The sequence below is a fragment of the Dendrobates tinctorius genome, unplaced genomic scaffold (assembly GCF_039654945.1).
Source record: "Dendrobates tinctorius isolate UK_male_01 unplaced genomic scaffold, ASM3965494v1 ptg000063l, whole genome shotgun sequence".
Lineage (NCBI taxonomy): Eukaryota > Metazoa > Chordata > Amphibia > Anura > Dendrobatidae > Dendrobates > Dendrobates tinctorius.
In genome coordinates this window covers 15313249-15339398 of record NW_027361731.1, presented here as the reverse complement: position 1 = coordinate 15339398, position 26150 = coordinate 15313249, and the positions used below count along the sequence as shown (strand labels likewise).

At 52.9% G+C, this 26150-nt stretch overlaps 1 protein-coding gene across 1 annotated transcript in view; it reads right to left on the bottom strand.

Moving 5' to 3' along the window:
- Positions 1-26150, bottom strand: part of LOC141093966 (uncharacterized) — a 146453-nt gene that overhangs the window by 89023 nt on the left and 31280 nt on the right. Inside the window, exons 8-12 of the mRNA XM_073579639.1 lie at positions 2395-2545; positions 2086-2265; positions 1879-2002; positions 1698-1795; positions 1409-1499 (exon numbers count right to left, since the gene is read on the bottom strand). Of these exons, the coding sequence (XP_073435740.1) occupies positions 1409-1499; positions 1698-1795; positions 1879-2002; positions 2086-2265; positions 2395-2545 (644 nt within the window). The remainder of the gene's footprint in view (positions 1-1408; positions 1500-1697; positions 1796-1878; positions 2003-2085; positions 2266-2394; positions 2546-26150) is intronic.

The window sequence follows — 26150 nt, the reverse complement described above, 5'->3', positions numbered from 1 at the left end:
GCTAGTATAGACTGTACTGCTATGTGTGAATGGTGACAGATGTATGTTTCTGGTGACTGACTTCTTATGAAACCCCTTCCCTCTGATATTATGCATGTGGTTAGGGAATTAGTTCAGTAGTCTGCGCCAGTCTGTGGCAAGCCTTAGGCCACTGTGCACACCGCACCTCTGCGCTAGCGTCCGACATAGCGCCTGCTTTGTAGCTGTGTCGTACAGCGGCAGTGTCCTGCGCCGCGCTGCAGCCCTTCTTGGCGTTCGCAGTAGCGACGCCGCACACACCCATAGGTCTAGACGGACGCAGCCCCTCTGTCTTAGTTCCTGCTCCTGTGACCTTATACCGTGTGTGCATTTATCTGAGGCCTGTGACTAACAGGCTCAGCGTTTTTGTTGCGGCGCCTCTGTGTGTGAACAGAGCCCGCTCTGCGCACTTTGGGTGAAGTTGAACCCGTGCGCATTATATCTCCATATTGCTCGTCTGCCATTACTCAGCAGCGGTTGTAACACCTACTGCACGGTGGACCCTGAGCGGCGAATGCACTTTATTATTATTTTTAGGAACGGCGGAACGCACTAAATAACACTATTTTATGCAGAGACGAGTCCCGGCAGGAAGAAGTGATGGCCGTCTGTGCTGCATGAAGAGGAAAAGCAAAGATGAAGGTCTTCAACTAAAGAGGTCACTGGTGAGTCAGTGTGTTACCTGTACACAGACACTATATACTATATAAAGAGATGGTGTGTATAATGTCACTGTATTACCTGCACACTATATACAGAGCTCCTGTGTATATTGTCACTGGTGATCCCTGTATTACCTGTAGACTGACAATATATACAAAGCTCCTATGTATAATGTCACTGATAATCACTGTATTACCTGTACATTATAAACTATACTGTATACAGAACTCCTGTGTATAATGTCACTGGTGATCACTGTATTTCCTGTACACTATATACAGAGCTCCTGTGTATAATGGCACTTATGGTAATATTAGTATTGTGTTTTTATTACGGAGTATTGTAGTATGTGGCATTATTCGGTTACTATGTGGTGGTAATATGTGGTGTGGTGGCATCTGTCTTTTTTATGTGGTCTTATTGGTCATTTTAAAAATGTATTTGACACATTCCCTTCAAGAAAAAGAAAAATATACCTAAAAAGAGTATTGAAAATTAAGAAATGTTTACTAGGTTAGAGTAGAGTAGGACAGAGCACGCATCAAAGTCAGGGGCACAGCCGATGACGTAAATATAATTCATAAGTCATGAAGAGGTTAAAGCCACCTAAATGGAAAAATGCTTTAGAAAACCATAAATATACAGTGAATAAAAGACTAAAGAACACAGCTAAAAAATGAAACACAAAGCTGTAGTAACTGGTGACTGAGAAATGGTCACTACTCACCAGGGCAGTCATATGTAGGAATCTCCTCTTTACACCGCTCATCACCCCTCACATATGTCTCTGTAGTATTAATATGGGTCAGATCTTCACCCTGAAACAAATATTGTAAAAGTCACAGACAGATGGAGAAGTCCCATCTATGATCAGCTCTAATCCTGCCATCTCCACCGCTCTCATTACACAAGTATAAAACACATAATACTGGTGGATAAAACAAGACTGAGCACAAGACCTTTACAGCCGCCTACACATCATAGGGGAGATCTCATCACACCTTCTCTCCATCTACCTGATGATCCTGAGGAACATTGGGATCTTCTTGTTTACAGTCCTGTGGAAGAAGAGGACGGGGACATCTCTCTGGTGTTGTCCTCTTACTGGATAGATCTGGAGGAAACACATACAGGGACTGAATTCATTCTCTACATACAGATAATTATAGGCCGTGTGTATTTAGTCCTGTCTATTACCTGGTGATGTGAGGAGCTGGGGAACCTCCATTATGACGTCCTTGTACAGATCTTTGTGTCCTTCTAAATACTCCCACTCCTCCATGGAGAAATAGACAGCGACATCCTGACACCTTATAGGAACCTGACACATACAATGATACCGTCATCCCCCCGATCCCTTCATAGTGTTACTGTATAATGTCCCAGCATTCCCAGCAGTGTCACCTCTCCAGTCAGTAGCTCAATCATCTTGTAGGTGAGTTCTAGGATCTTCTGATCATTGATGTCCTCATGTATCAGGGGGTGAGGTGGAGGCCCAGTGATAGGGATGGGGAAGACCCCTAAGCCCACAGACACAGGCTCCTGACAGCGTTCACTAGAGGTCTTCTTCACTACTGTGTAATCCTGGTTATGGAGAGACACATTAATAAATCTCACTACAGACATTTCCAGATTCCTCACCTCTCCAGTTCTGTCCATCTGTTATTCCCATAGATAAGAATGATGTAATGTGACGTCATCAGGATCTCTCACCTCTCCAGTAAGCTGGAAGAGGATCTCTAGGGTGAGGTTTAATATCCTCTCCACCATCTTGTCATTGTCCCTATCAATCCTTGAAGAGCCAATCAGGAAAACGATGCAGTAGATATCAACTAAAATCTTAGCAAGAACCTGAATGGATTGAAAGAATAATCAAATTACTAGATTTGTGATACCAATATGAAGCAAAAATCTGGTAGAAGAAGCTTATGGGAAACGAGCGTCGTTTGTTAGGGTGGTTTCACATTAGCGCTTTTTAAGCGCACGCACGGCCGGGGGTAGCTCCGCCCCCGAGCCGGCTCTCTGCCCGGCGTGCCCGCCCCTTGCTTGTAGCGCCGCCTCCTAGCGCACAGCGGCGCCTGCGATCGGCGCACCCTATCTTTAGCATAGGGTGCGCAGATCGTGCGCAGGCCGTGCGCTAGTTGCGCTTTGACCTGCGCTGCGCACTTTTGACGGTGCGCCGTGCACGCCAAAATCAAACTTTTCGGATTTTGGCGCGCACGGCGCACCGTCAAAAGTGCGCAGCGCAGGTCAAAGCGCAACTAGCGCACGGCCTGCGCACGATCTGCGCACCCTATGCTAAAGATAGGGTGCGCCGATCGCAGGCGCCGCTGTGCGCTAGGAGGCGGCGCTACAAGCAAGGGGCGGGCACGCCGGGCAGAGAGCCGGCTCGGGGGCGGAGCTACCCCCGGCCGTGCGTGCGCTTAAAAAGCGCTAATGTGAAACCACCCTTACAGAGTATACTCATACACAAATTTTTTTAAAATAATTATGAAACATTGTTATAAAGTCATTCCAGATAAAGTAAAACAGACTGCATGTAAGCCATACTGAAATAAATCCACATATAAATATTACCAGCCATCAAAAATAATGGTCAGATGCACTCAAGATCCCTCTGACGCGCGTTTCATGCAAGCTTCTTCCTTGAGGGGTACCCAGTATGTTTTGCTTTATCTGGGATGACTTTATAGCAATATATTTCATATTTATTTAATATAAGTGGCTTGGTACTGTGTATATTTATACACAAAAAATCTTTCATGCACTTGTACTTTATATGTTAAAGTAACTATTGACCAGAGCTGTGGAGTCAGTAAGCCAAACTACCGACTCAGACTGCTCAATTTCCCTGACTTCCGACTGAGATTCCAACTCCTCCGCACTGGTCACTACTGAGCATGTACATAAAGTGAAGCACAGATTCATCTCAACTAAAAGCCGAGATCCTGAGATCAGAAACAGAACAGACATTTATAGGTTATTTCATAACTTTCCCAAATTCTTATGAAAATATTGACAGCATATCCTGAACTGAACTACTGAGCCCAATTTATGGCAATGACATTCATTTAATGATACACATCAATGAAAAATATTCTCCAGAGATGACTTTTCAAATCTTGGGCCATATCATGTTATTTGTTTAACTGTCTGTTATTGTTCTTATTTACCCTCTGAACATTTCTCCGTGTGGTCAAGTATTGGCAAAGGTGTTAGAGAAATTATTATGTCTGTAACTTCGGGGCTTCCAGGGACAACTATCCCAACCAATAGCAGAGAGGAGGTAGCTGCAAGCTTAGGAAGCTGACCGAGTACAGTGAGGTATGTGGCCAGGTGACATGATTGGGAAACCCAGGTTGGGACAAACGTCTTCATGGGTTCACTGATGGGCAGTGGAGCACATCTGTATTCCACCACTTGGAGCCATGGGTTCCTCTGCTGATGTCCCATAGAGTCCTTCTGGAAACAGAGGCAGATCCTGTTTTATATTTTACAGTTGTGATTCAGGGTATTCTTCCACAGGATTGGGGCAGATGAGGAGGTAATACCCCATTTTCTATTGTTCAATTAACCTGCATATTTGTCCTCCAAGGTTTGTAGACTATAAACTGCAGGGCCTGAAGAAAATGGCACTTCCCAACAAATATATATACCAAACAGATCAAGGAAGCATATTGCCATAAAATACACATAGCTTTATTGAAATACATACAAAAGACACAGAAAATTGTAAAAAAAGAGATGGATATCCAAATAGATATCACAGGTACATATATCTTCATAAAGTATTAAAAATACACCAAGGGGTACAGATCATGTATCAAGAAAGTCATAGTATAGTACACCTAATATAGGACATAAGGGGCACAAAAAACATATACATATGCAAGGTGTGCACTGCAACAAATATCACCAGCATGTGTGTCACCAGCATGGAGATATACAAGTAAATGAATCATAGGCAGAGAGGATATAATGCACTGCATTGGCAATGATGCTAGGCCAAAGTGCTCTAATGGTATCAAAAGTATAAAACAGTGTGTTTTAAGAGTTAAATTTGGACAGAGCAATAAACATTGAAATAAAGATAGGAAGACCCTCTGCAATCTACGTAAGCATGTCACTAAATTCAGTCTGTATAACTAAATAGATTATGAGCAGAGAGCATATAGTACAATACACTAGCAATTAATGCTAAGCCATAATGATCTAATGACACAGAAAGTGTCTAGCAGTGTGTGCTCAGAGTTAAATGCTGCCAGAACAATACACATAGAGATCAACATTGGTGCTCACATGGCATCAGTCCCCCTGTCCCAAGTGTGTTGCAGGCACCCCTAAGAAGAAACGAGCATATGACCTGTGATACCGCAGTCCTCGACGCGCGTTTCGCCTTAGCTTCGTCCTGGGACGTAAGTGATCATTAGATCATTATGGCTTAGCATTAATTGCTAGTGTATTGTACTATATGCTCTCTGCTCATAATCTATTTAGTTATACAGACTGAATTTAGTGACATGCTTACGTAGATTGCAGAGAGTCTTCCTATCTTTATTTCAATGTTTATTGCTCTGGCCAAATTTAACTCTTAAAACACACTGTTTTATACTTTTGATGCCATTAGAGCACTTTGGCCTAGCATCATTGCCAATGCAGTGTATTATATCCTCTCTACCTATGATTCATTTACTTATATATCTCCATGCTGGTGATACACATGCTTGTGATATTTGTTGCAGTGCACACCTTGCACAGGTTATATGTTTTTTGTGCCCCTTATGTCCTATATTAGGTGTACTATACTATGACTTCCTTGATACATGATCTGTACCCCTTGGTGTATTTTTAATACTTTATGAAGACATATGTACCTGTGATATCTATTTGGATATCCATCTCTTTTTACAATTGTCTGTGTCTTTTGTACGTATTTCAATAAAGCAAAGTGTATTTTATGGCAATATGCTTCCTTGATCTGTTTGGTACCTATAAACTGCAGGGGTTGATACAATAATCAGCAGGCATTCAGCAAATTAACAAACATCAAGAGTCAACATACAGGCTCTTATGAAAAATTACTCATGTCTTTACCTACGGAACAATATGTCTGACAGAATTGAGAATAAAAGCGGTGTTAGGTGCACCGAAGATCCTCGGAAGAAGTGAAGACTGACTGCCATACACTGGACTGAATGTCAGATCATGACAAGATGAATCAAATTATTCAACTGTAGTCAATATGTTGTTTTCATGACTCCTGCACCTTAATGTAACTATTAGTGATGAATGAACATGCTCGGATAAGCTGTTATCATGCTCAGGTGCTAACAGAGTCCCTGCGCCTTCATATCTTGCGGTGGTTTGACAAATGCAGCACGTGCAGGGATTGCAACAAACAGGCAATCCCTGCATGTGTTGCAGCTGTTGAACAGACATGTAACTCTAACATTTTTCGAGCACGACAAAATAACTTGGTTAGCACCCAAGCATTCTCGGATAACACCTTACAAGTGCCTGTTCAACTCATCACTGGTAACTATATAACATGGGCCCAAACTGTTATGTCACGTAGAGTACCTATGCCCTAAAACTACCTGGTAATGACTTACAACCAAAGCTTATTTTAGTTACAGCTGTGGCCAAAAGTATTGACACCCCTGCAATTCTGTCAGATAATACTCAGTTTCTTCCTGAAAATGATTGCAAACACAAATTCTTTGGTATTATTATCTTCATTTAATTTGTCTTAAATGAAAAAACACAAAAGAGAATGAAGCAAAAAGCAAAACATTGATCATTTCACACAAAACTCCAGAAATGGGCCAGACAAAAGTATTGGCACCCTCAGCCTAAAACTTGGTTGCACAACCTTTAGCCAAAATAACTGCGACCGGTAACCATCAATGAGTTTCTTACAATGCTCTGCTGGAATTTTAGACCATTCTTCTTTGGCAAACTGCTCCAAGTCCCTGATATTTGAAGGGTGCCTTCTCCAAACTGCCATTTTTAGATCTCTCCACAGGTGTCCTATGGGATTCAGGTCTGGACTCATTGCTGGCCACCTTAGGAGTCTCCAGTGCTTTCTCTCAAACCATTTTCTAGTGCTTTTTGAAGTGTGTTTTGGGTCATTGTCCTGCTGGAAGACCCATGACCTCTGAGGGAGACCCAGCTTTCTCACACTGGGCCCTACATTATGCTGCAAAATTTGTTGGTAGTCTTCAGACTTCATAATGCCATGCACATGGTCAAGCAGTCCAGTGCCGGAGGCTACAAAGCAACCCCAAAACATCAGGGAACCTCCACCATGTTTGACTGTAGGGACTGTGTACTTTTCTTTGAATGCCTCTTTTTTTCTCCTGTAAACTCCATGTTGATGCCTTTGCCCAAAAAGCTCTACTTTTGTCTCATCTGACCAGAGAACATTCTTCCAAAACATTTTAGGCTTTTTTCAGGTAAGTTTTGGCAAACTCCAGCCTGGCTTTTTTATGTCTCGGGGTAAGAAGTGGGGTCTTCCTGGGTCTCCTACCATACAGTCACATTTCATTCAGACGCTGACGGATAGTACGGGTTGACACTGTTGTACCCTCGGACTGCAGGGCAGCTTGAACTTGTTTGGATGTTAGTCGAGGTTCTTTATCCAACATCCGCACAATCTTGTGTTGAAATCTCTTGTCAATTTTTCTTTTCCATCCACATCTAGGGAGGTTAGCCACAGTGCCATGGGCTTTAAACTTCTTGATGACACTGCGTACGGTAAACAAAAGAACATTCAGGTCTTTGGAGATGGACTTGTAGCCTTGAGATTGCTCATGCTTCCTCACAATTTGGTCTCTCAAGTCCTCAGACAGTTCTTTGGTCTTCTTTCTTTTCTCCATGCTCAATGTGGTACACACAAGGACACAGGACAGAGGTTGAGTCAACTTTAATCCATGTCTACTGGCTGCAAGTGTGATTTAGTTATTGCCAACACCTGTTAGGTGCCACAGGTAAGTTACAGGTGCTGTTAATTACACAAATTAGAGAAGTATCACATGATTTTTCGAACAGTGCCAATACTTTTGTCCACCCTCTTTTTTTTTGTTTGGTGTGGAATTATATCCAATTTGGCTTTAGGACAATTCTTTTTGTGTTTTTTCATTTAAGACAAATTAAATGAAGATAATAATACCAAAGAATTTGTGTTTGCAATCATTTTCAGGAAGAAACTGAGTATTATCTGACAGAATTGCAGGGGTGTCAATACTTTTGGCCACAACTGTAGATATATAGAAGTTTACAAACTGATTTTAAACAACTTTGCCAATACTTTACCACATGTAGAAATGTTTAGAGGGCAAAAAAAAATAACAATGAACAGACAGTTAAACAAATCTTATATGGCCTAAGATTTGAAAAAAAGTCAACTCTGGAGAATATATATATCATTGATGTGCATTATAGAATGAATATCAGTGCCGGAACCACAATAAAGGAAAAGATAGAAAGAAAAAAAACATTGCCATTGTGTTTTATAACTGCACAATCCATAACCCTAGATCTAAGAGGTAACCCTTACTCCCTATCTAAATTGATCAGGTATGACGCAGTCAGGGAGTCAGGAGAAGTTGCCAATAACGGATATATGATGGGAAGGGCATGATGCAAAACCCTTGAACCTGTGCAGAGAGATTCAAATGGGGTTTCAGACCTCGAGTACTCTGAAGAGTGCTCTAAGGATGCATGAAAAGGAGTTTCAAGATTTGGGTGATGTGCCCGGTTATGAGGGGATGGAAGTCTTTCATAGATGTCAATTGTGAAGTGGACATCCAATCACCATTCAACGAGAAGTGTTGGACTTGGAAATTATGAGATATAAAGCAGTGTCTAAATGGACAGTCCTGGCCTAACGAAAGAGTTACCCAATATGAAAAATAAGGGCAAGAAGACTTGGGAGATATTAGGCTTTGAGAGGGCAATGGAGAACACTTCTAATCAGGGATGTGGAGTCGAAGACCATTTAGATGGAATCGGTATAAAATGGACCACAAGCTAAAATATAGAATACATTAGGTTCAGTAGTATAGTGCAGGATGTGCTGTAAAAGTTTCCATAAGAATTTGTGATAGTGATAATGTATCCTATAAATGTATGTTCTGTTAATGATCTCAAGATCCAAATTAAAAGTTCAAATGAATCTGTGCAGCACTTTATGTACATGCTCAGTAGTGACCGATGCTGTGGAGTCGGAGTCAGGGAAATCGAGGAATCGGAGGTTTGGCTTAGTTACTCCATGGCTACACTAATCAACGATCTGTAGAAGGTGAGAAGAATAAAGAAAGGAGATAAAGTCCAAAAAACCTTTCCACCTTTACTAGAAGACTCTGCCATTAGTGGCTTCATAAAATAGATAATGGCAGAATTTGTTATCTACACCCATTTATGGATGCAAAAAGGACACCCATGAGCAAAAAATGTCTAAGGAGCCGTTCACACTGCTTTATAAATTCCCGAAAAAAAACGAATTACATAAAACACATCCTAGTGATGGAGGGAAAAGATGTGAAAGCTGGATAAGAAAGAGGAAAAGAGTCCGCCGGCCACGTCATACATGGAGGCTCTGTCAGAAGGGGAGAAAAGCTCCGAGACCGGCCCCTAATCCAAATAGAGAATAATGGAGCCTCAAGCACCGACCTCCACACGCAGAGCCGCACTCCACATAGAGAATAATGGAGCCTCCGGCACCGACCTCCACCCGCAGAGCCGCACTCCACATAGAGAATAATGGAGCCTCCGGCACCGACCTCCACCCGCAGAGCCGCACTCCACATAGAGAATAATGGAGCCTCCAGCACCGACCTCCACCCGCAGAGCCACACTCCACATAGAGAATAATGGAGCCTCCGGCACCTACCTCCACCCTCAGAGCCGCACTCCACATAGAGAATAATGGAGCCTCCTGCACCGACCTCCACCCGCAGAGCCGCACTCCACATAGAGAATAATGGAGCCTCCAGCACCGACCTCCACCCGCAGAGCCACACTCCACATAGAGAATAATGGAGCCTCCAGCACCGACCTCCACCCGCAGAGCCACACTCCACATAGAGAATAATGGAGCCTCCAGCACCGACCTCCACCCGCAGAGCCACACTCCACATAGAGAATAATGGAGCCTCCAGCACCGACCTCCACCCGCAGAGCCACACTCCACATAGAGAATAATGGAGCCTCCAGCACCGACCTCCACCCTCAGAGCCGCACTCCACATAGAGAATAATGGAGCCTCCAGTACCGACCTCCAACCGCAGAGCCACACTCCACATAGAGAATAATGGAGCCTCCGGCACCGACCTCCACCCGCAGAGCCGCACTCCACATAGAGAATAATGGAGCCTCCGGCACCGACCTCCACCCGCAGAGCCGCACTCCACAGAGAGAATAATGGAGCCTCCAGCACTGACCTCCACCCGCAGAGCCGCACTCCACATAGAGAATAATGGAGCCTCCAGCACCGACCTCCACCCGCAGAGCCACACTCCACATAGAGAATAATGGAGCCTCCAGCACCGACCTCCACCCGCAGAGCCACACTCCACATAGAAAATAATGGAGCCTCCAGCACCGACCTCCACCCGCAGAGCCGCACTCTACATAGAGAATAATGGAGCCTTCGGCACCGACCTCCACGCGCGGAGCCGCACTCTACATAGAGAATAATGGAGTCTCCGGCACCGACCTCCACGCGCGGAGCCGCACTCTACATAGAGAATAATGGAGTCTCCGGCACCGACCTCCACCCGCAGAGCCGCACTCCACATAGAGATTAATGGAATCTCCAGCACCGACCTCCACCCGCAGAGCCCCACTCCACATAGAGATTAATGGAATCTCCAGCACCGACCTCCACCCGCAGAGCCCCACTCCACATAGAGATTAATGGAATCTCCAGCACCGACCTCCACCCGCAGAGCCCCACTCCACATAGAGATTAATGGAATCTCCAGCACCGACCTCCACCCGCAGAGCCGCACATAGAGAATGGAGCCTCCAGCACTGACCTCCACCCGCAGAGCCGCACTCCACATAAAGAATAATGGAGCCTCCAGCACCGACCTCCATCCGCACTCCACATAGAGAATAATGGAGCCTCCAGCACCTACCTCCACCCTCAGAGCCGCACTCCACATAAAGAATAATGGAGACTCCAGCACCGACCTCCGCCCGCAGAGCCCCACTCCACAGAGAGAATAATGGAGCCTCCGGCACCGACATCCACCCGCACTCCACATAGAGAATAATGGAGCCTCCAGCACCGACCTCCACCCGCAGAGCCCCACTCCACATAGAGAATAATGGAGCCTCCAGCACCGACCTCCACCCGCAGAGCAGCACTCCACATAGAGAATAATGGAGCCGCCAGCACCGACCTCCACCCGCAGAGCCGCACTCCACATAGAGATTAATGGAGCCTCCAGCACCGACCTCCACCCGCAGAGACCCACTCCACATAGAGATTAATGGAGCCTCCAGCACCGACCTCCACCCGCAGAGCCGCACTCCAAAGAGAATGGAGCCTCCAGTACCGACCTCCACATAGAGAATAATGGAGCCTCTGGCACCGACCTCCACATAGAGAATAATGGAGCTTCCAGCACCGACCTCCACCCGCAGAGCCCCACTCCACATAGAGAATAATGGAGCCTCCGGCAACGACTTCCACCCGCAGAGCCGCACTCCACATAGAGAATAATGGAGCCTCCAGCACCGACCTCCACCCGCAGAGCCGCACTCCACATAGAGAATAATGGAGCCTCCAGCACTGACCTCCACCCGCAGAGCCGCACTCCACATAGAGAATAATGGAGCCTCCAGTACCGACCTCCACATAGAGAATAAAGAAGCCTCTGGCACCGACCTCCACATAGAGAATAATGGAGCTTCCAGCACCGACCTCCACCCGCAGAGCCGCACTCCACATAGAGAATAATGGAGCCTCTGGCACCGACCTCCACCCGTAGAGTCACACTCCACATAGAGAATAATGGAGCCTCCAGCACCGACCTCCACCCACAGAGCCGCACTCCACAGAGAATAACGGAGCCTCCAGCACCGACCTCCACCCGCAGAGTCGCACTCCACATAGAGAATAATGGAGCCTCCAGCACCGACCTCCACCCGCAGAGCCCCACTCCACATAGAGAATAATGGAGCCTCCAGCACCGACCTCCACCCGCAGAGCAGCACTCCACATAGAGAATAATGGAGCCTCAAGCACCGACCTCCACCCGCAGAGCCACACTCCACATAGAGAATAATGGAGCCTCCAGCACCGACCTCCACCCGCAGAGTCACACTCCACATAGAGAATAATGGAGCCTCCAGCACCGACCTCCAACCGCAGAGCCACACTCCACATAGAGAATAATGGAGCCTCCGGCACCGACCTCCACCCACAGAGCCGCACTCCACATAGAGAATAATGGAGCCTCCGGCACCGACCTCCACCCGCAGAGCCGCAATCCACAGAGAATAATGGAGCCTCCGGCACCGACCTCCACCCGCAGAGCCACACTCCACATAGAGAATAATGGAGCCTCCGGCACCGTCCTCCACCCGCAGAGCCGCACTCCACATAGAGAATAATGGAGCCTCCAGCACCGACCTCCATCCGCACTCCACATAGAGAATAATGGAGCCTCCAGCACCGACCTCCACCCGCAGAGCCCCACTCCACAAAGAGAATAATAGAGCCTCAAGTACCGACCTCCACCCGCAGTGCCACACTCCACATAGAGAATAATGGAGCCTCCAGTACCGACCTCCACCCGCAGAGCCCCACTCCACATAGAGAATAATGGAGCCTCCGGCACCGACCTCCGCGCGCGGAGCCTCACTCCACATAGAGAATAATGGAGCCTCCGGCACCGACCTCCACCCGCAGAGCCGCACTCCACATAGAGAATAATGGAGCCTCCGGCACCGACCTCCACCCGCAGAGCCGCACTCCACATAGAGAATAATGGAGCCTCCAGCCCGACCTCCACTCCACATAGAGAATAATGGAGCCTCCAGCACCTCCACCTCCACCCGCAGAGCCGCACTCTACATAGAGAATAATGGAGCCTCCGGCACCGACCTCCACCCGCAGAGCCGCACTCCACATAGAGAATAATGGAGCCTCCAGCACCGATCTCCACCCGCAGAGCGGCACTCCACATAGAGAATAATGGAGCCTCCAGCACCGACCTCCACTCCACATAGAGAATAATGGAGCCTCCAGCACCTCCACCTCCACCCGCAGAGCCGCACTCTACATAGAGAATAATGGAGCCTCCAGCACCGACCTCCACCCGTAGAGCCGCACTCCACATAGAGAATAATGGAGCCTCCGGCACCGACCTCCACCCGCGGAGCCGCACTCCACATACAGAATAATGGAGCCTCCAGCAACGACCTCCACCCGCAGAGCCACACTCCACATAGAGAATAATGGAGCCTCCGGCACCGACCTCCACCCACAGAGCCGCACTCCACATAGAGAATAATGGAGCCTCCAGCAACGACCTCCACCCGCAGAGCCGCACTCCACATAGAGAATAATGGAGCCTCCAGCACCGACCTCCACCCGCAGAGCCGAACTCCACATAGAGAATAATGGAGCATCCGGCACCGACCTCCACCCGCAGAGCCACACTCCACATAGAGAATAATGGAGCCTCCAGCACCGACCTCCACCCGCAGAGCCCCACTCCACATAGAGAATAATGGAGCCTCCGGCACCGACCTCCACCCGCAGAGCAGCACCCCACAGAGAATAATGGAGCCTCCAGCACCGACCTCCATCCGCACTCCACATAGAGAATAATGGAGCCTCCAGCACCGACCTCCACCCGCAGAGCCACACTCCACAGAGAATAATGGAGCCTCCAGCACCGACCTCCACCCGCAGAGCCCCACTCCACATAGAGAATAATGGAGCCTCCAGCACCAACCTCCACCCGTAGAGCCATACTCCACATAGAGAATAATGGAGCCTCCAGCACCGACCTCCACCCGCACTCCACAGAGAATAATGGAGCCTCCAGCACCGACCTCCACCCGCAGAGCCGCACTCCACATAGAGAATAATGGAGCTTCCGGCACCGACCTCCACCCGCAGAGCCGCACTCCACATAGAGAATAATGGAGCCTCCGGCACCGATCTCCACCCGCAGAGCAGCACCCCACATAGAGAATAATGGAGCCTCCGGCACCGACCTCCACCCGCAGAGCAGCACCCCACATAGAGAATAATGGAGCCTCCGGCACCGACCTCCACCCGCAGAGCCGCACTCCACATAGAGGATAATGGAGCCTCCAGCACCAACCTCCACCCGCAGAGCAGCACCCCACATAGAGAATAATGGAGACTCCGGCACCGACCTCCACCCGCAGAGCAGCACTCCACATAGAGACTAATGGAGCCTCCAGCACCGACCTCCACCCGCAGAGCAGCACCCCACATAGAGAATAATGGAGCCTCAAGCACCGACCTCCACCCGCAGTGCCACACTCCACATAGAGAATAATGGAGCCTCCAGTACCGACCTCCACCCGCAGAGCCCCACTCCACATAGAGAATAATGGAGCCTCCGGCACCGACCTCCACGCGCGGAGCCTCACTCCACATAGAGAATAATGGAGCCTCCAGCACCGACCTCCACTCCACATAGAGAATAATGGAGCCTCCAGCACCTCCACCTCCACCCGCAGAGCCGCACTCTACATAGAGAATAATGAAGCCTCCGGCACCGACCTCCACCCGCAGAGCGGCACTCCACATAGAGAATAATGGAGCCTCCAGCACCGACCTCCACCCGCAGAGCGGCACTCCACATAGAGAATAATGGAGCCTCCAGCACCGATCTCCACCCGCAGAGCGGCACTCCACATAGAGAATAATGGAGCCTCCAGCACCGACCTCCACTCCACATAGAGAATAATGGAGCCTCCAGCACCTCCACCTCCACCCGCAGAGCCGCACTCTACATAGAGAATAATGGAGCCTCCGGCACCGACCTCCACCCGCGGAGCCGCACTCCACATAGAGAATAATGGAGCCTCCAGCAACGACCTCCACCCGCAGAGCCACACTCCACATAGAGAAGAATGGAGCCTCCGGCACCGACCTCCACCCACAGAGCCGCACTCCACATAGAGAATAATGGAGCCTCCAGCAACGACCTCCACCCGCAGAGCCGCACTCCAAATAGAGAATAATGGAGCCTCCAGCACCGACCTCCACCCGCAGAGCCGAACTCCACATAGAGAATAATGGAGCATCCGGCACCGACCTCCACCCGCAGAGCCACACTCCACATAGAGAATAATGGAGCCTCCAGCACCGACCTCCACCCGCAGAGCCCCACTCCACATAGAGAATAATGGAGCCTCCGGCACCGACCTCCACCCGCAGAGCAGCACCCCACAGAGAATAATGGAGCCTCCAGCACCGACCTCCATCCGCACTCCACATAGAGAATAATGGAGCCTCCAGCACCGACCTCCACCCGCAGAGCCACACTCCACATAGAGAATAATGGAGCCTCCAGCACCAACCTCCACCCGTAGAGCCATACTCCACATAGAGAATAATGGAGCCTCCAGCACCGACCTCCACCCGCACTCCACAGAGAATAATGGAGCCTCCAGCACCGACCTCCACCCGCAGAGCCGCACTCCACATAGAGAATAATGGAGCTTCCGGCACCGACCTCCACCCGCAGAGCCGCACTCCACATAGAGAATAATGGAGCCTCCGGCACCGATCTCCACCCGCAGAGCCGCACTCCACATAGAGGATAATGGAGCCTCCAGCACCGACCTCCACCCGCAGAGCAGCACCCCACATAGAGAATAATGGAGCCTCCAGCACCGACCTCCACCCGCAGAGCAGCACCCCACATAGAGAATAATGGAGCCTCCGGCACTGACCTCCACCCGCAGAGCAGCACCCCACAGAGAATAATGGAGCCTCCGGCACCGACCTCCACCTGCAGAGCCGCCGTCCACACAGAGAATAATGGAGCCTCTGGCACCGACCTCCACATAGAGAATAATAGAGCTTCCAGCACCGACCTCCACCCGCAGAGCCACACTCCACATAGAGAATAATGGAGCCTCCAGCACCGACCTCCACCCGCAGAGCCGCACTCCACAAAGAGAATAATGGAGCCTCTGGCACCGACCTCCACCCGCAGAGCCGCACTCCACAGAGAATAATGGAGCCTCCAGCACCGACCTCCAACCGCAGAGCCACACTCCACATAGAGAATAATGGAGCCTCCGGCACCGACCTCCACCCACAGAGCCGCACTCCACATAGAGAATAATGGAGCCTCCGGCACCGACCTCCACCCGCAGAGCCGCACTCCAAATAGAGAATAATGGAGCCTCCGGCACCGACCTCCACCCGCAGAGCCACACTCCACATAGAGAATAATGGAGCTTCCAGCACCGACCTCCACCCGCAGAGCCGCACTCCACATAGAGAATAATGGAGCCTCCAGCACCGACCTCCATCCGCACTCCACATAGAGAATAATGGAGCCTCCAGCACCGACCTCCACCCGCAGAGCCCCACTCCACATAGAGAATAATGGAATCTCCAGCACCGACCTCCACCCGCAAAGCCGCACTCCACATAGAGAATAATGGGGCCTCCAGCACCGACCTCCACCCGTAGAGCCATACTCCACATAGAGAATAATGGAGCCTCCAGCACCGACCTCCACCCGCTGAGCCATACTCCACATAGAGAATAATGGAGCCTCCAGCACCGACCTCCACCCGCACTCCACATAGAGAATAATGGAGCATCCAGCAACGACCTCCACCCGCAGAGCCATACTCCACATAGAGAATAATGGAGCCTCCAGCACCGACCTCCACCCGCACTCCACATAGAGAATAATGGAGCCTCCAGCACCGACCTCCACCCGCACTCCACATAGAGAATAATGGAGCCTCCAGCACCGACCTCCACCCGCAGAGCCCCACTCCACATAGAGAATAATGGAGCCTCCAGCACCGACCTCCACCCGCAGAGCCACACTCCACATAGAGAATAATGGAGCCTCCGGCACCGACCTCCACCCGCAGAGCCGCACTCCACATAGAGAATAATGGAGCCTCTGGCACCGACCTCCACCCGCAGAGCCGCACTCCACATAGAGAATAATGGAGCCTCCGGCACCGACCTCCACCCGCAGAGCCGCACTCCACATAGAGAATAATGGAGCCTCCGGCACCGACCTCCACCCGCAGAGCCGCACTCCACATAGAGAATAATGGAGCCTCCAGCACTGACCTCCACTCCACATAGAGAATAATGGAGCCTCCAGCACCGACTTCCACCCGCAGAGCCGCACTCCACATAGAGAATAATGGAACCTCCAGCACCGACCTCCACCCGCAGAGCCTCACTCCACATAGAGAATAATGCAGCCTCCAGCACCGACCTCCACCTGCAGAGCCGCACTCCACATAGAGAATAATGCAGCCTCCAGCACCGACCTCCACCCGCAGAGCCGCACTCCACATAGAGAATAATGGAGCCTCCAGCACCGACCTCCACCCGCAGAGCCGCACTCCACATAGAGAATAATGGAGCCTCCAGCACCGACCTCCACCCACAGAGCCGCACTCCACATAGAGAATAATGCAGCCTCCAGCACCGACCTCCACCTGCAGAGCCGCACTCCACATAGAGAATAATGGAGCCTCCAGCACCGACCTCCACCCGCAGAGCCGCACTCCACATAGAGAATAATGGAGCCTCCAGCACTGACCTCCACCCGCAGAGCCGCACTCCACATAGAGAATAATGGAGCCTCCGGCACCGACCTCCACCCGCAGAGCCGCACTCCACATAGAGAATAATGGAGCCTCCAGCACCGACCTCCACTCCACATAGAGAATAATGGAGCCTCCAGCACCTCCACCTCCACCCGCAGAGCCGCACTCTACATAGAGAATAATGGAGCCTCCGGCACCGACCTCCACCCGCAGAGCCGCACTCCACATAGAGAATAATGGAGCCTCCAGCACCGATCTCCACCCGCAGAGCGGCACTCCACATAGAGAATAATGGAGCCTCCAGCACCGACCTCCACTCCACATAGAGAATAATGGAGCCTCCAGCACCTCCACCGCCACCCGCAGAGCCGCACTCTACATAGAGAATAATGGAGCCTCCAGCACCGACCTCCACCCGCAGAGCCGCACTCCACATAGAGAATAATGGAGCCTCCGGCACCGACCTCCACCCGCGGAGCCGCACTCCACATAGAGAATAATGGAGCCTCCAGCAACGACCTCCACCCGCAGAGCCACACTCCACATAGAGAATAATGGAGCCTCCGGCACCGACCTCCACCCACAGAGCCGCAATCCACATAGAGAATAATGGAGCCTCCAGCACCGACCTTCACCCGCAGAGCCGAACTCCACATAGAGAATAATGGAGTATCCGGCACCGACCTCCACCCGCAGAGCCACACTCCACATAGAGAATAATGGAGCCTCCAGCACCGACCTCCACCCGCAGAGCCCCACTCCACATAGAGAATAATGGAGCCTCCGGCACCGACCTCCACCCGCAGAGCAGCACCCCACAGAGAATAATGGAGCCTCCAGCACCGACCTCCATCAGCACTCCACATAGAGAATAATGGAGCCTCCAGCACCGACCTCTACCCGTAGAGCCATACTCCACATAGAGAATAATGGAGCCTCCAGCACCGACCTCCACCCGCACTCCACAGAGAATAATGGAGCCTCCGGCACCGACCTCCACCCGCAGAGCAGCACCCCACATAGAGAATAATGGAGCCTCCGGCACCGACCTCCACCCGCAGAGCAGCACCCCACATAGAGAATAATGGAGCCTCCGGCACCGACCTCCACCCGCAGAGCCGCACTCCACATAGAGGATAATGGAGCCTCCAGCACCGACCTCCACCCGCAGAGCAGCACCCCACATAGAGAATAATGGAGCCTCCGGCACTGACCTCCACCCGCAGAGCAGCACCCCACAGAGAATAATGGAGCCTCCGGCACCGACCTCCACCCGCAGAGCCGCACTCCACATAGAGAATAATGGAGCCTCCGGCACCGACCTCCACCCGCAGAGCCGCACTCCACATAGAGAATAATGGAGCCTCTGGCACCGACCTCCACATAGAGAATAATGGAGTATCCGGCACCGACCTCCACCCGCAGAGCCACACTCCACATAGAGAATAATGGAGCCTCCAGCACCGACCTCCACCCGCAGAGCCGCACTCCACATAGAGAATAATGGAGCCTCCAGCACCGACCTCCATCCGCACTCCACATAGAGAATAATGGAGCCTCCAGCACCGACCTCCACCCGCAGAGCCCCACTCCACATAGAGAATAATGGAATCTCCAGCACCGACCTCCACCCGCAAAGCCGCACTCCACATAGAGAATAATGCAGCCTCCGGCACCGACCTCCACCCGTAGAGCTGCACTCCACATAGAGAATAATGGAGCCTCCGGCACCGACCTCCACCCGCAGAGCCGCACTCCACATAGAGAATAATGGAGCCTCCAGCACCGACCTCCACCCGCAGAGCCGCACTCCACATAGAGAATAAAGGAGCCTCCGGCACCGACCTCCACCCGCAGAGCCGCACTCCACATAGAGAATAATGGAGCCTCCGGCACCGACCTCCACCCGCAGAGCCGCACTCCACATAGAGAATAATGGAGCCTCCGGCACCGACCTCCACCCGCAGAGCCGCACTCCACATAGAGAATAATGGAGCCTCCGGCACCGACCTCCACCCGCAGAGCCGCACTCCACATAGAGAATAAAGGAGCCTCCGGCACCGACCTCCACCCGCAGAGCTGCACTCCACATAGAGAATAATGGAGCCTCCGGCACCGACCTCCACCCGCAGAGCCGCACTCCACATAGAGAATAAAGGAGCCTCCGGCACCGACCTCCACCCGCAGAGCCGCACTCCACATAGAGAATAATGGAGCCTCCGGCACCGACCTCCACCCGCAGAGCCGCACTCCACATAGAGAATAATGGAGCCTCCGGCACCGACCTCCACCCGCAGAGCCACACTCCTCATAGAGAATAATAGAGCCTCCAGCACCGACCTCCACCCGCAGAGCCGCACTCCACATAGAGAATAATGGAGCCTCCGGCACCGACCTCCACCCGCAGAGCCGCACTCCACATAGAGAATAATGGAGCCTCCAGCACCGACCTCCACCCGCAGAGCCGCACTCCACATAGAGAATAATGGAGCCACCAGCACCGACCTCCACCCACAGAGCCGCACTCCACATAGAGAATAATGCAGCCTCCAGCACCGACCTCCACCTGCAGAGCCGCACTCCACATAGAGAATAATGGAGCCTCCAGCACCGACCTCCACCCGCAGAGCCACACTCCACATAGAGAATAATGGAGCCTCCAGCACCGACCTCCACCCGCAGAGCCGCACTCCACATAGAGAATAATGGAGCCTCCAGCACTGACCTCCACCCGCAGAGCCGCACTCCACATAGAGAATAATGGAGCCTCCGGCACCGACCTCCACCCGCAGAGACGCACTCCACATAGAGAATAATGGAGCCTCCAGCACCGACCTCCACTCCACATAGAGAATAATGGAGCCTCCAGCACCTCCACCTCCACCCGCAGAGCCGCACTCTACATAGAGAATAATGGAGCCTCCGGCACCGACCTCCACCCGCAGAGCCGCACTCCACATAGAGAATAATGGAGCCTCCAGCACCGATCTCCACCCGCAGAGCGGCACTCCACATAGAGAATAATGGAGCCTCCAGCACCGACCTCCACTCCACATAGAGAATAATGGAGCCTCCAGCACCTCCACCGCCACCCGCAGAGCCGCACTCTACATAGAGAATAATGGAGCCTCCAGCACCGACCTCCACCCGCAGAGCCGCACTCCACATAGAGAATAATGGAGCCTCCGGCACCGACCTCCACCCGCGGAGCCGCACTCCACATAGAGAATAATGGAGCCTCCAGCAACGACCTCCACCCGCAGAGCCACACTCCACATAGAGAATAATGGAGCCTCCGGCACCAACCTCCACCCACAGAGCCGCAATCCACATAGAGAATAATGGAGCCTCCAGCACCGACCTTCACCCGCAGAGCCGAACTCCACATAGAGAATAATGGAGTATCCGGCACCGACCTCCACCCGCAGAGCCACACTCCACATAGAGAATAATGGAGCCTCCAGCACCGACCTCCACCCGCAGAGCCCCACTCCACATAGAGAATAATGGAGCCTCCGGCACCGACCTCCACCCGCAGAGCAGCACCCCACAGAGAATAATGGAGCCTCCAGCACCGACCTCCATCAGCACTCCACATAGAGAATAATGGAGCCTCCAGCACCGACCTCCACCCGTAGAGCCATACTCCACATAGAGAATAATGGAGCCTCCAGCACCGACCTCCACCCGCACTCCACAGAGAATAATGGAGCCTCCGGCACCGACCTCCACCCGCAGAGCAGCACCCCACATAGAGAATAATGGAGCCTCCGGCACCGACCTCCACCCGCAGAGCAGCACCCCACATAGAGAATAATGGAGCCTCCGGCACCGACCTCCACCCGCAGAGCCGCACTCCACATACAGAATAATGGAGCCTCCGGCACCGACCTCCACCCGCAGAGCCGCACTCCACATAGAGAATAATGGAGCCTCCGGCACCGACCTCCACCCGCAGAGCCACACTCCTCATAGAGAATAATAGAGCCTCCAGCACCGACCTCCACCCGCAGAGCCGCACTCCACATAGAGAATAATGGAGCCTCCGGCACCGACCTCCACCCGCAGAGCCGCACTCCACATAGAGAATAATGGAGCCTCCGGCACCGACCTCCACCCGCAGAGCCGCACTCCACATAGAGAATAATGGAGCCTCTGGCACCGACCTCCACATAGAGAATAATGGAGTATCCGGCACCGACCTCCACCCGCAGAGCCACACTCCACATAGAGAATAATGGAGCCTCCAGCACCGACCTCCACCCGCAGAGCCGCACTCCACATAGAGAATAATGGAGCCTCCAGCACCGACCTCCATCCGCACTCCACATAGAGAATAATGGAGCCTCCAGCACCGACCTCCACCCGCAGAGCCCCACTCCACATAGAGAATAATGGAATCTCCAGCACCGACCTCCACCCGCAAAGCCGCACTCCACATAGAGAATAATGCAGCCTCCGGCACCGACCTCCACCCGTAGAGCTGCACTCCACATAGAGAATAATGGAGCCTCCGGCACCGACCTCCACCCGCAGAGCCGCACTCCACATAGAGAATAATGGAGCCTCCGGCACCGACCTCCACCCGCAGAGCCGCACTCCACATAGAGAATAAAGGAGCCTCCGGCACCGACCTCCACCCGCAGAGCCGCACTCCACATAGAGAATAATGGAGCCTCCGGCACCGACCTCCACCCGCAGAGCCGCACTCCACATAGAGAATAATGGAGCCTCCGGCACCGACCTCCACCCGCAGAGCCGCACTCCACATAGAGAATAATGGAGCCTCCGGCACCGACCTCCACCCGCAGAGCCGCACTCCACATAGAGAATAAAGGAGCCTCCGGCACCGACCTCCACCCGCAGAGCTGCACTCCACATAGAGAATAATGGAGCCTCCGGCACCGACCTCCACCCGCAGAGCCGCACTCCACATAGAGAATAAAGGAGCCTCCGGCACCGACCTCCACCCGCAGAGCCGCACTCCACATAGAGAATAATGGAGCCTCCGGCACCGACCTCCACCCGCAGAGCCGCACTCCACATAGAGAATAATGGAGCCTCCGGCACCGACCTCCACCCGCAGAGCCACACTCCTCATAGAGAATAATAGAGCCTCCAGCACCGACCTCCACCCGCAGAGCCGCACTCCACATAGAGAATAATGGAGCCTCCGGCACCGACCTCCACCCGCAGAGCCGCACTCCACATAGAGAATAATGGAGCCTCCAGCACCGACCTCCACCCGCAGAGCCGCACTCCACATAGAGAATAATGGAGCCACCAGCACCGACCTCCACCCACAGAGCCGCACTCCACATAGAGAATAATGCAGCCTCCAGCACCGACCTCCACCTGCAGAGCCGCACTCCACATAGAGAATAATGGAGCCTCCAGCACCGACCTCCACCCGCAGAGCCACACTCCACATAGAGAATAATGGAGCCTCCAGCACCGACCTCCACCCGCAGAGCCGCACTCCACATAGAGAATAATGGAGCCTCCAGCACTGACCTCCACCCGCAGAGCCGCACTCCACATAGAGAATAATGGAGCCTCCGGCACCGACCTCCACCCGCAGAGACGCACTCCACATAGAGAATAATGGAGCCTCCAGCACCGACCTCCACTCCACATAGAGAATAATGGAGCCTCCAGCACCTCCACCTCCACCCGCAGAGCCGCACTCTACATAGAGAATAATGGAGCCTCCGGCACCGACCTCCACCCGCAGAGCCGCACTCCACATAGAGAATAATGGAGCCTCCAGCACCGATCTCCACCCGCAGAGCGGCACTCCACATAGAGAATAATGGAGCCTCCAGCACCGACCTCCACTCCACATAGAGAATAATGGAGCCTCCAGCACCTCCACCGCCACCCGCAGAGCCGCACTCTACATAGAGAATAATGGAGCCTCCAGCACCGACCTCCACCCGCAGAGCCGCACTCCACATAGAGAATAATGGAGCCTCCGGCACCGACCTCCACCCGCGGAGCCGCACTCCACATAGAGAATAATGGAGCCTCCAGCAACGACCTCCACCCGCAGAGCCACACTCCACATAGAGAATAATGGAGCCTCCGGCACCAACCTCCACCCACAGAGCCGCAATCCACATAGAGAATAATGGAGCCTCCAGCACCGACCTTCACCCGCAGAGCCGAACTCCACATAGAGAATAATGGAGTATCCGGCACCGACCTCCACCCGCAGAGCCACACTCCACATAGAGAATAATGGAGCCTCCAGCACCGACCTCCACCCGCAGAGCCCCACTCCACATAGAGAATAATGGAGCCTCCGGCACCGACCTCCACCCGCAGAGCAGCACCCCACAGAGAATAATGGAGCCTCCAGCACCGACCTCCATCAGCACTCCACATAGAGAATAATGGAGCCTCCAGCACCGACCTCCACCCGTAGAGCCATACTCCACATAGAGAATAATGGAGCCTCCAGCACCGACCTCCACCCGCACTCCACAGAGAATAATGGAGCCTCCGGCACCGACCTCCACCCGCAGAGCAGCACCCCACATAGAGAATAATGGAGCCTCCGGCACCGACCTCCACCCGCAGAGCAGCACCCCACATAGAGAATAATGGAGCCTCCGGCACCGACCTCCACCCGCAGAGCCGCACTCCACATACAGAATAATGGAGCCTCCGGCACCGACCTCCACCCGCAGAGCCGCACTCCACATAGAGAATAATGGAGCCTCCGGCACCGACCTCCACCCGCAGAGCCACACTCCTCATAGAGAATAATAGAGCCTCCAGCACCGACCTCCACCCGCAGAGCCGCACTCCACATAGAGAATAATGGAGCCTCCGGCACCGACCTCCACCCGCAGAGCCGCACTCCACATAGAGAATAATGGAGCCTCCAGCACCGACCTCCACCCGCAGAGCAGCACCCCACATAGAGAATAATGGAGCCTCCGGCACTGACCTCCACCCGCAGAGCAGCACCCCACAGAGAATAATGGAGCCTCCGGCACCGACATCCACCCGCAGAGCCGCACTCCACATAGAGAATAATGGAGCCTCCGGCACCGACCTCCACCCGCAGAGCCGCACTCCACATAGAGAATAATGGAGCCTCTGGCACCGACCTCCACATAGAGAATAATAGAGCTTCCAGCACCGACCTCCACCCGCAGAGCCACACTCCACATAGAGAATAATGGAGCCTCCAGCACCGACCTCCACCCGCAGAGCCGCACTCCACCTAGAGAATAATGGAGCCTCCAGCACCGACCTCCATCCGCACTCCACATAGAGAATAATGGAGCCTCCAGCACCGACCTCCACCCGCAGAGCCCCACTCCACATAGAGAATAATGGAGCCTCCGGCACCGACCTCCACCCGTAGAGCCGCACTCCACATAGAGAATAATGGAGCCTCCGGCACCGACCTCCACCCGCAGAGCCGCACTCCACATAGAGAATAATGGAGCCTCCGGCACCGACCTCCACCCGCAGAGCCGCACTCCACATAGAGAATAATGGAGCCTCCGGCACCGACCTCCACCCGCAGAGCCGCACTCCACATAGAGAATAAAGGAGCCTCCGGCACCGACCTCCACCCGCAGAGCCGCACTCCACATAGAGAATAATGGAGCCTCCGGCACCGACCTCCACCCGCAGAGCCGCACTCCACATAGAGAATAATGGAGCCTCCAGCACCTCCACCTCCACCCGCAGAGCCGCACTCTACATAGAGAATAATGGAGCCTCCGGCACCGACCTCCACCCGCAGAGCCGCACTCCACATAGAGAATAATGGAGCCTCCAGCACCGATCTCCACCCGCAGAGCGGCACTCCACATAGAGAATAATGGAGCCTCCAGCACCGACCTCCACTCCACATAGAGAATAATGGAGCCTCCAGCACCTCCACCGCCACCCGCAGAGCCGCACTCTACATAGAGAATAATGGAGCCTCCAGCACCGACCTCCACCCGCAGAGCCGCACTCCACATAGAGAATAATGGAGCCTCCGGCACCGACCTCCACCCGCGGAGCCGCACTCCACATAGAGAATAATGGAGCCTCCAGCAACGACCTCCACCCGCAGAGCCACACTCCACATAGAGAATAATGGAGCCTCCGGCACCAACCTCCACCCACAGAGCCGCAATCCACATAGAGAATAATGGAGCCTCCAGCACCGACCTTCACCCGCAGAGCCGAACTCCACATAGAGAATAATGGAGTATCCGGCACCGACCTCCACCCGCAGAGCCACACTCCACATAGAGAATAATGGAGCCTCCAGCACCGACCTCCACCCGCAGAGCCCCACTCCACATAGAGAATAATGGAGCCTCCGGCACCGACCTCCACCCGCAGAGCAGCACCCCACAGAGAATAATGGAGCCTCCAGCACCGACCTCCATCAGCACTCCACATAGAGAATAATGGAGCCTCCAGCACCGACCTCCACCCGTAGAGCCATACTCCACATAGAGAATAATGGAGCCTCCAGCACCGACCTCCACCCGCACTCCACAGAGAATAATGGAGCCTCCGGCACCGACCTCCACCCGCAGAGCAGCACCCCACATAGAGAATAATGGAGCCTCCGGCACCGACCTCCACCCGCAGAGCAGCACCCCACATAGAGAATAATGGAGCCTCCGGCA